The sequence below is a fragment of the Calidris pugnax genome, unplaced genomic scaffold (genome assembly GCF_001431845.1).
Source record: "Calidris pugnax isolate Ruff unplaced genomic scaffold, ASM143184v1 scaffold9, whole genome shotgun sequence".
Taxonomy (NCBI): Eukaryota; Metazoa; Chordata; class Aves; order Charadriiformes; family Scolopacidae; genus Calidris; species Calidris pugnax.
In genome coordinates, this window is record NW_015090778.1 from 571,449 (window position 1) to 583,380 (window position 11,932).

At 65.0% G+C, this 11,932-nt stretch overlaps 3 protein-coding genes across 4 annotated transcripts in view; 2 read left to right on the top strand and 1 right to left on the bottom strand.

Annotated features, from left to right (window-relative positions):
- LOC106892492 (N-sulphoglucosamine sulphohydrolase-like) overlaps positions 1-907 on the top strand; it is a 1,331-nt gene extending 424 nt beyond the window's left edge. Inside the window, exons 2-3 of the mRNA XM_014949718.1 lie at positions 254-414; positions 561-907. Of these exons, the coding sequence (XP_014805204.1) occupies positions 254-414; positions 561-689 (290 nt within the window). The 3' untranslated portion in view covers positions 690-907. The remainder of the gene's footprint in view (positions 1-253; positions 415-560) is intronic.
- An 8-nt stretch (positions 908-915) lies between these two features.
- Positions 916-4,954, top strand: LOC106892779 (N-sulphoglucosamine sulphohydrolase-like). 2 transcript variants are annotated; one of them, XM_014950243.1, is made up of 9 exons: positions 916-1,041; positions 1,118-1,278; positions 1,425-1,530; positions 2,077-2,227; positions 2,477-2,633; positions 2,946-3,027; positions 3,123-3,326; positions 3,654-3,811; positions 4,375-4,954. In XM_014950243.1, exons 1-9 carry the CDS (start codon positions 954-956, stop codon positions 4,774-4,776), a joined length of 1,509 nt encoding a protein of 502 aa, XP_014805729.1. In that variant the 5' UTR covers positions 916-953; the 3' UTR covers positions 4,777-4,954. The 2 variants fall into 2 exon arrangements, with proteins under 2 accessions (XP_014805729.1, XP_014805740.1); XM_014950254.1 differs by lacking the exon at positions 3,654-3,811 and having other exon boundaries at positions 4,217-4,954.
- A 236-nt stretch (positions 4,955-5,190) lies between these two features.
- The window catches only part of GAA (glucosidase, alpha; acid), a 6,982-nt gene continuing 240 nt past the window's right edge, over positions 5,191-11,932 (bottom strand). The window contains exons 2-19 of the mRNA XM_014949730.1: positions 11,727-11,872; positions 11,116-11,281; positions 10,789-10,885; positions 10,585-10,704; positions 10,315-10,433; positions 10,070-10,201; positions 9,801-9,911; positions 9,510-9,623; positions 9,313-9,397; positions 9,095-9,212; positions 8,577-8,710; positions 8,292-8,443; positions 7,952-8,100; positions 7,720-7,861; positions 6,993-7,091; positions 6,631-6,795; positions 6,078-6,230; positions 5,191-5,688 (exon numbers count right to left, since the gene is read on the bottom strand). Of these exons, the coding sequence (XP_014805216.1) occupies positions 5,629-5,688; positions 6,078-6,230; positions 6,631-6,795; positions 6,993-7,091; positions 7,720-7,861; positions 7,952-8,100; positions 8,292-8,443; positions 8,577-8,710; positions 9,095-9,212; positions 9,313-9,397; positions 9,510-9,623; positions 9,801-9,911; positions 10,070-10,201; positions 10,315-10,433; positions 10,585-10,704; positions 10,789-10,885; positions 11,116-11,281; positions 11,727-11,872 (2,262 nt within the window). The 3' untranslated portion in view covers positions 5,191-5,628. The remainder of the gene's footprint in view (positions 5,689-6,077; positions 6,231-6,630; positions 6,796-6,992; positions 7,092-7,719; positions 7,862-7,951; positions 8,101-8,291; positions 8,444-8,576; positions 8,711-9,094; positions 9,213-9,312; positions 9,398-9,509; positions 9,624-9,800; positions 9,912-10,069; positions 10,202-10,314; positions 10,434-10,584; positions 10,705-10,788; positions 10,886-11,115; positions 11,282-11,726; positions 11,873-11,932) is intronic.

The window sequence follows — 11,932 nt, forward strand, 5'->3', positions numbered from 1 at the left end:
GCTCCGCGCCCGCCGCCCCCAGCCCCGGCCCCGGCCCCGCCGCGGGGTTCCCCTGTCCCGGGCTCGGGGGAGGGACAGTCCCAGGGGTCCCGCTGTGTCCCCGCTGCACCGCAGCACCGGGGGCATCCTCAGCCCGGGGTATCCTCAGCCCGGGGATGCTCCCGGTGTCATTAGTGTCCCCCGGTGCCTCCCCGCACGGGGTTGGGGGGACACGCCGGGGGTCAGGGGTGACCCCACACCCTTCCCACGGCAGCAGACGACGGTGGCTTTGAGAGCGGCGCCTACAACAACTCGGCCATCCGGACACCCAACCTGGACGCTCTGGCCCGGCGCAGCGTGATCTTCCAAAACGCCTTCACCTCCGTCAGCAGCTGCTCCCCCAGCAGGGCCAGCATCCTCACCGGCCTCCCCCAGGTAGGGGCACCCCCAGGCACCAGGATGGGGGTCACCAGTCCACGGTGGAGTGGTCGGGGATGACCAGGAGCTGGCACTCTTAGGGCATGGTCTGGCCATCCTCCTGTGCCCGCTGGCCCAACCGTGTTGTCTCTCCCCACCTGCAGCACCAGAACGGGATGTACGGGCTGCACCAGGACGTCCATCACTTCAACTCCTTCGACAGCGTGCGGAGCCTGCCCCGGCTGCTCAGCCACGCGCGCGTCCGGACAGGTAGGGAGCCCAGGGCAGGTTAGAATGGGCAGGGAAACCCTCCCCATCCAACCACCGAACCCTTCGGGTGGGAGAACTTGACAGCTCGCCTGGAGACAACACCGCCTGGACCCACCATCCTGCTCTGTGCTGAGACCTGGGTCTTGCTTCACTTCCCCCACCGCTGCTCCTCTGCCACCCCCGTGACACCTCACCCTCACTTCCCTTCCCCATCCCACTCCTTCCCACTTCCCAGCTTTGCACGAGCTGCCGTTACCGGTGCCGGTATCGCTGCCGGTGCCGCCGCCATGGGGCTCTGGGCGCTGGCGCTGCTGCTGGGCGCTCTCCGCACCGGCGGAGCCCCGGCCCCGGCCCGCAACGTGCTGCTCTTCCTGGGTGAGTGCGGCCGCAGCCCCGGCAGAGCCCCCCCCCCCGGCCCCGAGGGGCTCACCCTACACCCTTCCCACGGCAGCAGACGACGGTGGCTTTGAGAGCGGCGCCTACAACAACTCGGCCATCCGGACACCCAACCTGGACGCTCTGGCCCGGCGCAGCGTGATCTTCCAAAACGCCTTCACCTCCGTCAGCAGCTGCTCCCCCAGCAGGGCCAGCATCCTCACCGGCCTCCCCCAGGTAGGGGCACCCCCAGGCACCAGGATGGGGGTCACCAGTCCACGGTGGAGTGGTCGGGGATGACCAGGAGCTGGCACTCTTAGGGCATGGTCTGGCCATCCTCCTGTGCCCGCTGGCCCAACCGTGTTGTCTCTCCCCACCTGCAGCACCAGAACGGGATGTACGGGCTGCACCAGGACGTCCATCACTTCAACTCCTTCGACAGCGTGCGGAGCCTGCCCCGGCTGCTCAGCCACGCGCGCGTCCGGACAGGTAGGGAGCCCAGGGCAGGTTAGAATGGGCAGGGAAACCCTCCCCATCCAACCACCGAACCCTTCGGGTGGGAGAACTTGACAGCTCGCCTGGAGACAACACCGCCTGGACCCACCATCCTGCTCTGTGCTGAGACCTGGGTCTTGCTTCACTTCCCCCACCGCTGCTCCTCTGCCACCCCCGTGACACCTCACCCTCACTTCCCTTCCCCATCCCGCTCCTTCCCACTTCCCAGCTTTGCACGAGGCTCGTGCTTGACCCAAACTTCCACCCGGGCCACTCAGCTGCACTGGCGCTTACCCACGTTGATGACCTGGGGCAGGGCGGTCCTCGAGTGGGTCCCAGTTTCTGAGCAGGTGTGGAAGTCCCTCTGCAACCACCAGAAATGGCTGGAGAAGCCGGGAGGACCTTCAACTCCACAGTGTTTGCTGAGGGCAGCCCGTGCTGGAGCAGACGAGGTGCATCAGCCCCCGAGGGAGGAGAGAGCAGCAGCCAGTGTCCCCCCAACTCCAGCTCCCGGCACACCCCCTGTTTGTGTTCTTCCAGGGATAATTGGGAAGAAGCACGTTGGGCCCGAGGCCGTCTACCCCTTCGACTTCGCCTACACGGAGGAGAACAGTTCGGTCCTGCAGGTGGGGAGGAACATCACGAGGATCAAAGCGCTGGTCCGGCAGTTCCTGCGGAGCCAGGACGAGAGGTGAGATGGACCCTGCCATCCCAGGGCGGGCACGGGAGAGGAGAGGGAGACATGTCTTCATGCCATACTTGGTCACAAACAGGAAGGGCCACCTCATCTCTGGGTCATGCCGTTATCCAGAAACCCAGATTAGGTGGGAGTTCTCCCACCGGCCCCAGCTCATCCCTCCACAGCCCAGGGAGGGTCTTGGGGCATGGGGGCAGCCCTTTGCTGCCACCTCCACACCACCTCCACCCTCTCCACCTCTAGGCCTTTCTTCCTCTACGTCGCCTTCCACGACCCCCATCGCTGCGGGCACTCCCAGCCCCAATACGGGGCCTTTTGTGAGAAATTTGGCAACGGAGAAAGCGGCATGGGCTGGATCCCTGACTGGAAGCCACAGCTCTACCGCCCAGAGCAAGTGCAGGTGGGAGCCTGGGGGGCTGCGTGGGGCTATATGGGGGCTGCAAGGGGCTATATGGGGCTGCAAGGGGCTACATGGGACTGCATGGAGATATACGGGGCCGCATGGAGATATATGGGGGCTGCATGGGGCTATAAGGGGGCTGCATGGGGCTATATGGGGGCTGCATGTGACAGAAGCCTCCTCCAGAGCCAGGATGGCTGCGGGCTGGCCCCCACCATCAGTGTTTGGGTGAGAGCTGGCAAAGGGCACCCTGGTGGACCCGCAACCTCCTTCCCCTGGTTGCCACATGCCGCTTTCCCTTCCTCCATTCAGGTCCCTCACTTTGTCCCGGACACACCAGCTGCCCGGGCGGACCTGGCAGCCCAGTACACAACCATCGGGCGCATGGATCAAGGTAGGAGCCGGGGGTGGGGGGGGGGCAGGCTGGCACCGGGGAGCCCTGCTGTCCCTCCTGCATCCCCCTCCTCAGCTCTGCCCCTCCATCCGCAGGGATCGGGCTGGTGCTGGAGGAGCTGCGCCGGGCCGGCTTCCACAACAGCACGCTGGTCATCTACACCTCCGACAACGGCATCCCCTTCCCCAGCGGCAGGACCAACCTCTACCGGTCGGGCACGGCCGAGCCCCTGCTGATCTCCTCCCCGGAGCACACCGGGCGCTGGGGACAGGTCAGCCAGGCCTTCGCCTCCCTCTTGGGTAAGAGCCCGTGGTCCCCAGGAGAGAGCAGAAGCTTCCAGAGTCGTGCTGGGGGGAGGTGAGCTGGTCCCCACCTTCCCCACGCCGAAACCCAGGGTCCTGTCCTGGAGGAGAGCCTGCAGCCCTCAGCATCAGGCCAGCCTGGGAAGGGAGAGGAGAGAGGAGGGACGCTGGAGCAGCAGGGTCCCCTGTGGGGACATCATCCCAGGGCTCAGCTCCACAGCTCACCCCAGCACCATCCACAGCTGACCCCAGGGACCTTTCTGCCCCTCTTCAGGGCTGAATTCCCCCCCAGCCCCTCCTCTCACCCTTCTCCTCCTCTTCCAGATCTGACGCCGACCATTCTGGACTGGTTCTCCATCCCCTACCCATCCTACAGCATCTTTGGCACGAAGCGGGTGCAGCTCAGCGGGAAGTCTCTCCTGCCAGCGCTGGAGTCAGAGCAGCCCTGGGCCACCACCTTCAGCAGCCAGAGCCACCACGAGGCGACCGCAGCTGACCCTGGGGACCTTTCTGCCCCTCTCCAGGGCTGAGTTCCCCCCCAGCCTCTCCTCTCACCCTTCTCCTCCTCTTCCAGATGTCCCCAGGAGAGAGCAGAAGCTTCCAGAGTCGTGCTGGGGGGAGGTGAGCTGGTCCCCACCTTCCCCACGCCGAAACCCAGGGTCCTGTCCTGGAGGAGAGCCCACAGCCCTCAACATCAGCACGGCCAGCCCGGGAAGGGAGAGGAGGGATGATGGAGCAGCAGGGTCCCCTGTGGGGACATCATCCCAGGGCTCAGCTCCACAGCTCACCCCAGCACCATCCGCAGCTGACCCTGGGGACCTTTCTGCCCCTCTCCAGGGCTGAGTTCCCCCCCAGCCTCTCCTCTCACCCTTCTCCTCCTCTTCCAGATCTGACGCCGACCATTCTGGACTGGTTCTCCATCCCCTACCCATCCTACAGCATCTTTGGCACGAAGCGGGTGCAGCTCAGCGGGAAGTCTCTCCTGCCAGCGCTGGAGTCAGAGCAGCCCTGGGCCACCACCTTCAGCAGCCAGAGCCACCACGAGGCGACCATGTACTACCCCATGCGAGCCATCCAGCACCAGCAGTTCCGCCTCATTCACAACCTCAACTACAAGATGCCCTTCCCCATTGACCAGGACTTCTACGTCTCCCCCACCTTCCAAGACCTGCTCAACCGCAGCCAGGCCGGGCAACCGACCCACTGGAACAAGACCCTGCACCAGTACTACTACAGGGATCGCTGGGAGCTCTTCGACTGCAGCCGTGACCCCACCGAGAGCCAGAACCTGGCCCCCGACCCCCGCTACGCCCCCATCTTCCAGCAGCTTCGTGCACAGCTCCTGAAGTGGCAGTGGGACACCAGTGACCCCTGGGTGTGTGCCCCCGACGCTGTCCTGGAGGAGAAACTCAGCCCCCAGTGCCGGCCGCTGCACAACGAGCTGTGAGTGTCACCTCTGCCACGGGTCACCACGGCCACGGGACAGCCCCAAACCCTGGGGTGACACCCCGGGACTCTGCTCTCTGTATCGCAACCACCAGAGCATTCAGGGATCCTCGTGCCTTTGCTCTTGGCCCCAGGAGCTGTAGGGACAAGTTGCTCCTCAATAAAGCTCCTGGAGGAGACAGGTCTCCATTTTTACCTGGAATTGAGCATGGCCCTGCCTGCTCCTGGTGGCAGGGGCTGTGGGAGCTGCTGGGGGTCTCCCAGTGCCCTGTGAAATGGAGATGATGCTGCAGCCCCACAAGCAGGGATGGAGCCAGGGGGGGCCCCAGTTGGAGGGCAAGGGCTGAGCCAGGGCTCAGTGGCACTTTGAGGACAGGCAGTGGCAAAGAGGGGCAAGACCAGGACCTGGGGCCACTCCCAGCAAACACCACCTTTATTCACAGCACTGCTCCCTCGACCCCTGCACAGATCCTTCTCTCCCCAAAAAAAAGCCAGCTGGGAGATTCCCCGCCATCCCTCAGGTTACCAGTTCCGCGTGGTGACAGGTTTGCTGTCTCACAAGGCACTTGTGTGATTTTATCTCTGTTTTGGAGGAGATGAGGGTTCTCTGTTTTGAGGGAGATAAGGGTTTCTCCATCCCCAGGGTTGTGCAAGCCCCCCCCACCATCCAAGTCCAGCGCACCCATCTCCGGGGAGCCCACATTGGCCCCAAGGGCAGCCAAAGCCCAGGAGCCACGGTGGGTGGGTGGGTGGGCAGAGCAGCAGCAGCTCGAGTTTTATGGAGGACAAGGGGGGGTTTGGCCCCCGAGCTGCAGGGACCAGCATCTCCCCCTGCCATGGGCCCGGTGTGAGCTCAGGACCAAGCGATCACAAACTGCTCCCACATCGGCAGTGACACGGGGACTCGCAGCACCTGGGGGGAGAAGGAAGGGTCAGCACGGTGAGAATCAGTGGGGCCAGAGCCCAGGGGGTGTCCTGCCCCCCAGAGATGCCACCTGGCACGGCCCCGGTCCCACACACCCCCTGGGAAGGGTGTCCATGGCAGACAGCCCCAGGAGCAGAGCCATGCCCCTCGCAGAGCTCCAGCCCTGTCACCATGCATCCTTTCTGTCCCCCATCTCCCCACCCTCGCCCCCTCGCATGGCCTAATCCTGCCCCAGCCCCAGGGCAACCACCCAGCCCACGCTGGGCAGCCCTTCATGCTCCTTGGTGCCAACAACCGTGGCATCACTGCAGCCAAACCCTTCCCAGCCACCAGCTCCCCCTCCCCGACCCTACCCATGGTGGGGGACGAGCACTCGCCTGGGTGTCGCTGCGGTAGGAGAAGTCCCCCACGAGGGCACCGTTGGCCAGGACTTGCCGGGGAGGGCTGGTGACACCCAGCACGGTCACAGCCTCCAGCAGGACCCCGTCGAGATGGGCGCTCGCCCGCAGGAGCTGGCTGAGCACAGCACCCTGTGGGGACAGCAGGGATGTCACCCCATGATCCCGGGTCCCAGACACCCCACACGCACCCCGGGCTTCCTGAGGTGCCCTGCCCCACACGAGCACTGAGCTTGGGGGCATGGGTGGTCTGGGGTCAATTATCAGAAGGATGGGGCTAGAGAGCATCCACCACTGCACAGCGCTGCGGGTGCAAGGAGAGAGCAGCCAGCTCCCCATCCTGAGTGGGCTCCTGGGGATGGGGGGCTACATCCCCCGTGGGCCCCCACCACCCCACAGCGCTGTAGCTGCTCAGTCTGGCACTCTGGGCACGGCACAGCGTGGTTGCACCAGGGCACGGTGCTGCCCGTGGGCTCCGGGACCCACGCGTGGCAGCCAGCACCCACACCCCCATAACCCCCCCCTTGCCCACCTGTGTGGCCAGGAAGAGGATCTCGGTGTAGTCCCCCTTCTCAAAGGTCTCCCAGCTCTCCCCGTCGTCCCAGAAGAGCTCTCCCCTGGCGAAGCCATCGGGCGTCAGCGCCACGACCAAGGCCATCCCCTTCCTGCGGGACTTGGTCGTGCTGAAGGCGGGTTCCTGGGGTGCAGGACAGGGGGGCTCAGCTCCAGGGGCTGCCACCCCTCGCTCTCCCCCAGCCCCGGCCGAGCACCACAGGCTCATCTGACAATGGCCACTGTGCCAGGGACCACGTCACAGCCTTCCACCCTGCCCCACGTGCTGGCCAGGCAGGTCACCGTGGTGTCACCGCAGCCTTGAGGAGGGGGATAACTCACCTGCAGGGGCAGGATGTGTCCTGCACGGACGTGGACGTTAATGGTGTCCAAGGGAGCTGGCAAGAGGATCCACTGCCCTTTGCTGTGGATGGTGGAGTCCTAAATGAGAACAAAAAGAGAAAAGAGCAGGCGTAGGGGACAGCCCAGCACCAGAATCAGTCTGATGAGGAGAGGTTGAGGGAGCTGGGGGTGTTCAGCCTGGAGACAAGGAGGCTGAGGGGAGACCTCACTCTCTACAACTTCCTGAAAGGAGGGTGTAGCCAGGGAGGGTCGGTCTCTTCTCCCAAGTCACAGGCGATGGGACAGGAGGAAATGGCCTCAAGTTGCACCAGGGGAGGCTCAGGTTGGATATTGGAAAAAATATTTACACTGAAAGGGTTATCAAGCCTTGGAATGGGCTGCCCAGGGAAGGGGTTGAGGCACCATCCCTGGAGGTGTTCAAAAGATGGGTTGATGTGGTGTTCAGGAACGTGGTTTAGTGTTGGTGTATGTTTTTCGTTTGGTTTTTGCTTGGTTTGGGGCTTTTTTTATGGTTGGACCAGATGATCTTAAAGGTCCCTTCCAACCTAGGCGATTCTGTGATTCTATGGGGGTCCCAGCCCAGCACCACGGGGGTCCCAGCCCAGCACTGCAGCCCTCGAACGGCCCCAAGCAAAGGCTGAGTCCTGACACAGACCCCCAGCAGCCACCCGAGAGCCCCACGCTGTGTTGGGGGGGGAGCACCCACCCCCACCAGGCTGTACCACGTCCCCGCTGGGAAGTAGCCGCTGACTTTGGTCTTCCCAGCCTCCAGCACGGGGGTGACCAGCAGCCCCCCACCCCACAGGAGCTGGCGGTCCACGGCCCAGGTGTTGGGGTCCTTGGGGAACCTGGTGAAAGGATGAGGAGGGGCAGTGCTGGGGTGACATGTACCCACCTCCCGCCGAGCCCAGTGGCCACCAGCACCCGTCAGCACTCACTCAAGGAAGAGGGGTCGTGCCACCGTCTCCCCGGCGGAGTGGGCCCGGTGGAAGAGGGTGTAGAGGAAGGGCAGGAGGGAGTAGCGGAGGCGGAGGGCGTTCCTCATGGCAGCCTGGGCAGCTGGGCTGAAGGCGAACGGCTCCTGTGGCTGGTGGGGAGAGGATGGAGGGGGATGCTCAGACCACACCATGAAGGGCACCTTTTGGGGATGCAGGATGGACTCCCCCCGGTGTGAGCCCCACAGCCCTGCCAGCCACCTTCCTCCTCGCCCAGCCTCACAGCATCCAGCCACCCCCAAACCCGCTGCCCCGTGGGGTACCCCCCCATCCCGGTGCTCACCCGGGCGCCGTGGTCGTTGTGGTTCCTCATGAAGGGGTAGAAAGCACCCAGCTGGGTCCAGCGCACGCACAGCTCCTCGGACGTGTCACCCGCGAAGCCACAGATGTCAGCACCCACCAGGGGCACCCCAAAGAGGTTGAAGAGCAGCACCTCTGCGGAGGGGGTGCAGAGGGCATGGGGGCTCCAGGGGGGCACAGAGCCCACAGAGAAGCCCCCAGTTGTGGGGGAGGCATGGTGAGGGGGGGCAGGCACGGGTGGATTTGGCCCCAGCACCCTGCAGACTACCTGGCACGGAGTAATAGAGCTGCTCCCAGTCGCTGCCGACGTCCCCCGTCCAGTGCCCGGCGTAGCGCCCGTGCCCAGCGAAGGTGGAGCGTGAGATGACGAAGGGGCGCTTGCCCCGCACCCTCAGCAGCGCGCTGTGGGCAGCACGATGGGCTCTGCTCAGCACCCACTGGCTGGGGAGGGGGCTCAGCCCCCCACCAGCAGCTCCTGGCAGCAGCCCAGTGCCGGGGCAGATGCCCAGTGCCATCTCGCCCATGGGGTGGGTGACACGGGACGGTGCTCAGGACTCAATCCCCCAGCCCACGAGCCAGCACAGCTGCACCACACCAGCCCCAGCCCCTCTGGGGGGGTCTGGCAGCAGTGGGCAGTGTGCTGGGTTATAAACCAAACCATCACCCACCCACCCAGTGCCCCCCCTGTGCCCAAACTGCCCATGCTACAGCACTGGGAGGGCTCTCTCCCCCTGGGCTGTGCATCCCCTGGGGCAGCAGGAGCTGCAGCACCAGGCCCAGGCTTACTTGTGGGTGGCAATGGCCTCGGTCAGCCCGTACAGGCTGTGCAGGTTGTAGTGGGAGGACAGGTACTGCTGGCTGGAGGCACAGATGGTCCCCGCTTGGAGCCGTCCCCCAAACACACCTGCACAGGAGAGGTGGTACCAAGGGAGAGCTCAGAGCCTTCCCGGGGGACTGGGGCATCCCCAGACCCCGGGGCAGAGGCTGGGACCCGCTCCCTGTACCTGGCACGTAGGGTGGATGCTCCAGGTTGTTGTTGGGGCAGCCATCCTGGGAGCCCTCCACGAAGTTTGACGGCTCGTTCATGTCCTAGAGAGGGAAGACGAAGGTAAGGGGTGCCCTCCTGCCACACCAGAGCCTGGCAGAGATGCAGAAGAGGAGCCAGGGAGCCGCAGCCGGCAGCTCTGCCAGGGCCACTCACAATCCACATGCCATCGAAGGGCACTTGGTCGTGGAAGTCCTTCACCATGTCGTACCACCACTCGTGAGTCTCTGGGTTGGTAAAGTCCGGGAAGGCTGTGGGGCCCGGCCAGACCTGCGGGAGGGAGGCAGCAACGGGCAGAGCCCTCCTCTCCCTGACCCCCTGCACCCCGCAGCCCCCATGTGCCACCCTGTTTTCCACCAGGGCCGTTCCCCAGCTGTGCCCCTCCAGCTCTTGGGGCCCCCCTTGAAACCCCTCCCGCCGAGATGGGGGCTGCCCCCCAAAACATACCTTCCCAATCAGGGGCTGCCCCGTGGCATTTCGGATGAAGACCCCTCGCTTCAGTCCCTCGTCAAAGGGCTTGTAGGTGCCGGGAGGCCCCGAGCTGCTGATCCCAGGATCCTGGTGGGACACAAAGCCAGGGCTTCACCAGCGAGGACACGGATCGGCCTCCCCCACCTTCCTCAGAGGAAGCTCCATCACCCCCCTGGGGGCAGCGGGACACCCCAATGCCAGCCCCCTCGTGTGGGGTCCCCAGGGGGGCCGGCGGTGTCACTCACCACGATCATGATGTACCTCAGGCCGCGGCGGTGGAATTCCTGCACCATCTCCGGGTAGTCCTTAAAGCTTTTCTTGTTGAAGGTGAAATCCCTCTTGGCATCCGCGTAATCCAGGTCGTTCCACTGCACGTCCTGCCAGTGGCAGCACCGGTGCTCGGGGAGGAGCAGGGACACCCCCACACCCCACAGGGGCTCCCCATCAGCCCCTTTTGGGCAGAGGCTCCCGGGGAGCAGGTAAGACCCACCAGAGGGAAGCGGGCTGCCGTCATGTTGTCCACAACTTGCCGGGTGATGTCGGTGGAGGAGTAGCCCCAGCGGCAGAGGTGGAAGCCCAGGCCCCAGTACGGGGGCATGAAGGGGAAACCTGGAAGGGGGAGATGGGTACTGGTCAGGCAGGGGCAGGGATGGCCCAGCACTGCCATCCCCTGTGTCCCCCCTCCACCGTGCCAGCCATGCAGCATCCCAAAAAGCCATCCTGGGACCACCCGTGCCCCCCGCCCGCGGCTCGGCCCTACCGACGACATCCAGGTACTGCCGCACCACGCTCTTGGGGTCAGGGCCCAGGAAGATGTAGAAGTCCAGGATCCCACCCGTCGTGCGCCAGGTCAGGGCCGGGCTGGGCTGCAGGAGCACATCTGGGGGAGGAACGAGCACCAGAGGAATGAGCTGAGGACAGGGATGGAGGCCAAGCCCACGCCCGGCACCTCCGCAGGACTCACCCATGGCGTTGCTGTTCAGCAGAAAGACACCGTGGGAGGAACCGTCGTCCTCCATCACCAGGTAGAAAGGGTGGGAGCCGTAGAGGTTGACCTGGGGCTGGAGCAGAGCACAGCGTGGTGCCAATGAGGCTCCACCAGAGACCCTGGCACACACACCCCCACCCACTGGCCCCTTGCCACCAGCCAGGAATGTCACCATGGGGTGTAACCCAAAGCTCAACCAGCACAGACGCCTTTCCCCAGCCCCAAACGAGACACAAGAGGCCGTGGGGCCACCACCACAAGTGCAGATGAGCCATCACCCCCCGCCTCAGCCCCGCTCCGTACCACGGGCGCCATGTCCCGGTTCCAGAGGGTGACCCTGGTCCATGCCGTGTCAAGGACCAGCGGCGTCAGGTGCTCCCCCAGCCCAGAAATGAAACGGGAGGGCAAGGAGGTGGAGATCTGCAGGAACTGGTCTGCGAAGAAGAGGGGTGCCACGGTGGTGTTCAGCCTGGGGGGAGAGAACGGAGACTGCGGCAAACCACCCCCCCCCGGTGCCCAGCGCACCAAGCTGGAGGACCACCAGTCCTTGGGGGGGGGGACACACAGATGCTTGTCACCATGTGAAACAAAACCAGGTTTTGGTGAAGATCTGGGATTCCTGCTTCCCTTCCCGGCCACCCAAATGTGGAGGGGGTCAAAGCAAAGCCCCCGCAGCCGCTGACTGCCACCATCCCACTTGTGTCACCACCCTGCTGGTGTCACCACCCCACTCGTGTCACCAGTGTCCCCTGCTGCACCCCAGCTCCCACCCTATGTACCACCAGGGCCAGTGTTGGGTCCCACTTCCAAACTGAATCCCCTGGGGAACGCAAGGGGGTCCCGTCCCTGGCTCAGGGGTCCCACTCCCCACTCGGGGGTCCCACTCCCCACTCGGGACAGTGTGGGGCACTCACAGGACCTTCCCCCCGCACTGCCGGGACACGACGAGGCCGAAGGGCTCCTGGTTGACCCACAGCTCGTAGAGCGGGGAGGTGGCACGGCCGCTCACCCGCGGCGTGGCCAGGGGCACCTCGTAGCGTTGCCGGGCCGGATCCCGCAGCTGCGGGGACGGAGATGGGTCGGTTGGGACCGGGAGGGGGGGGTCCGGAGGGAACGGGGC

What these genes read in the sequence shown, in the direction of transcription:
- LOC106892779 (XM_014950243.1), top strand. Translation starts at nt 954, where the DNA reads ATGGGGCTCTGGGCGCTGGCGCTGCTGCTGGGCGCTCTCCGCACCGGC. An exon ending in CTGCGGAGCCAGGACGAGAG is followed by an intron (nt 2,228 to 2,476) that starts GTGAGATGGACC and finishes CTCCACCTCTAG; the next exon opens with GCCTTTCTTCCTCTACGTCG. An exon ending in GCAGCCAGAGCCACCACGAG is followed by an intron (nt 3,812 to 4,374) that starts GCGACCGCAGCT and finishes AGCCACCACGAG; the next exon opens with GCGACCATGTACTACCCCAT.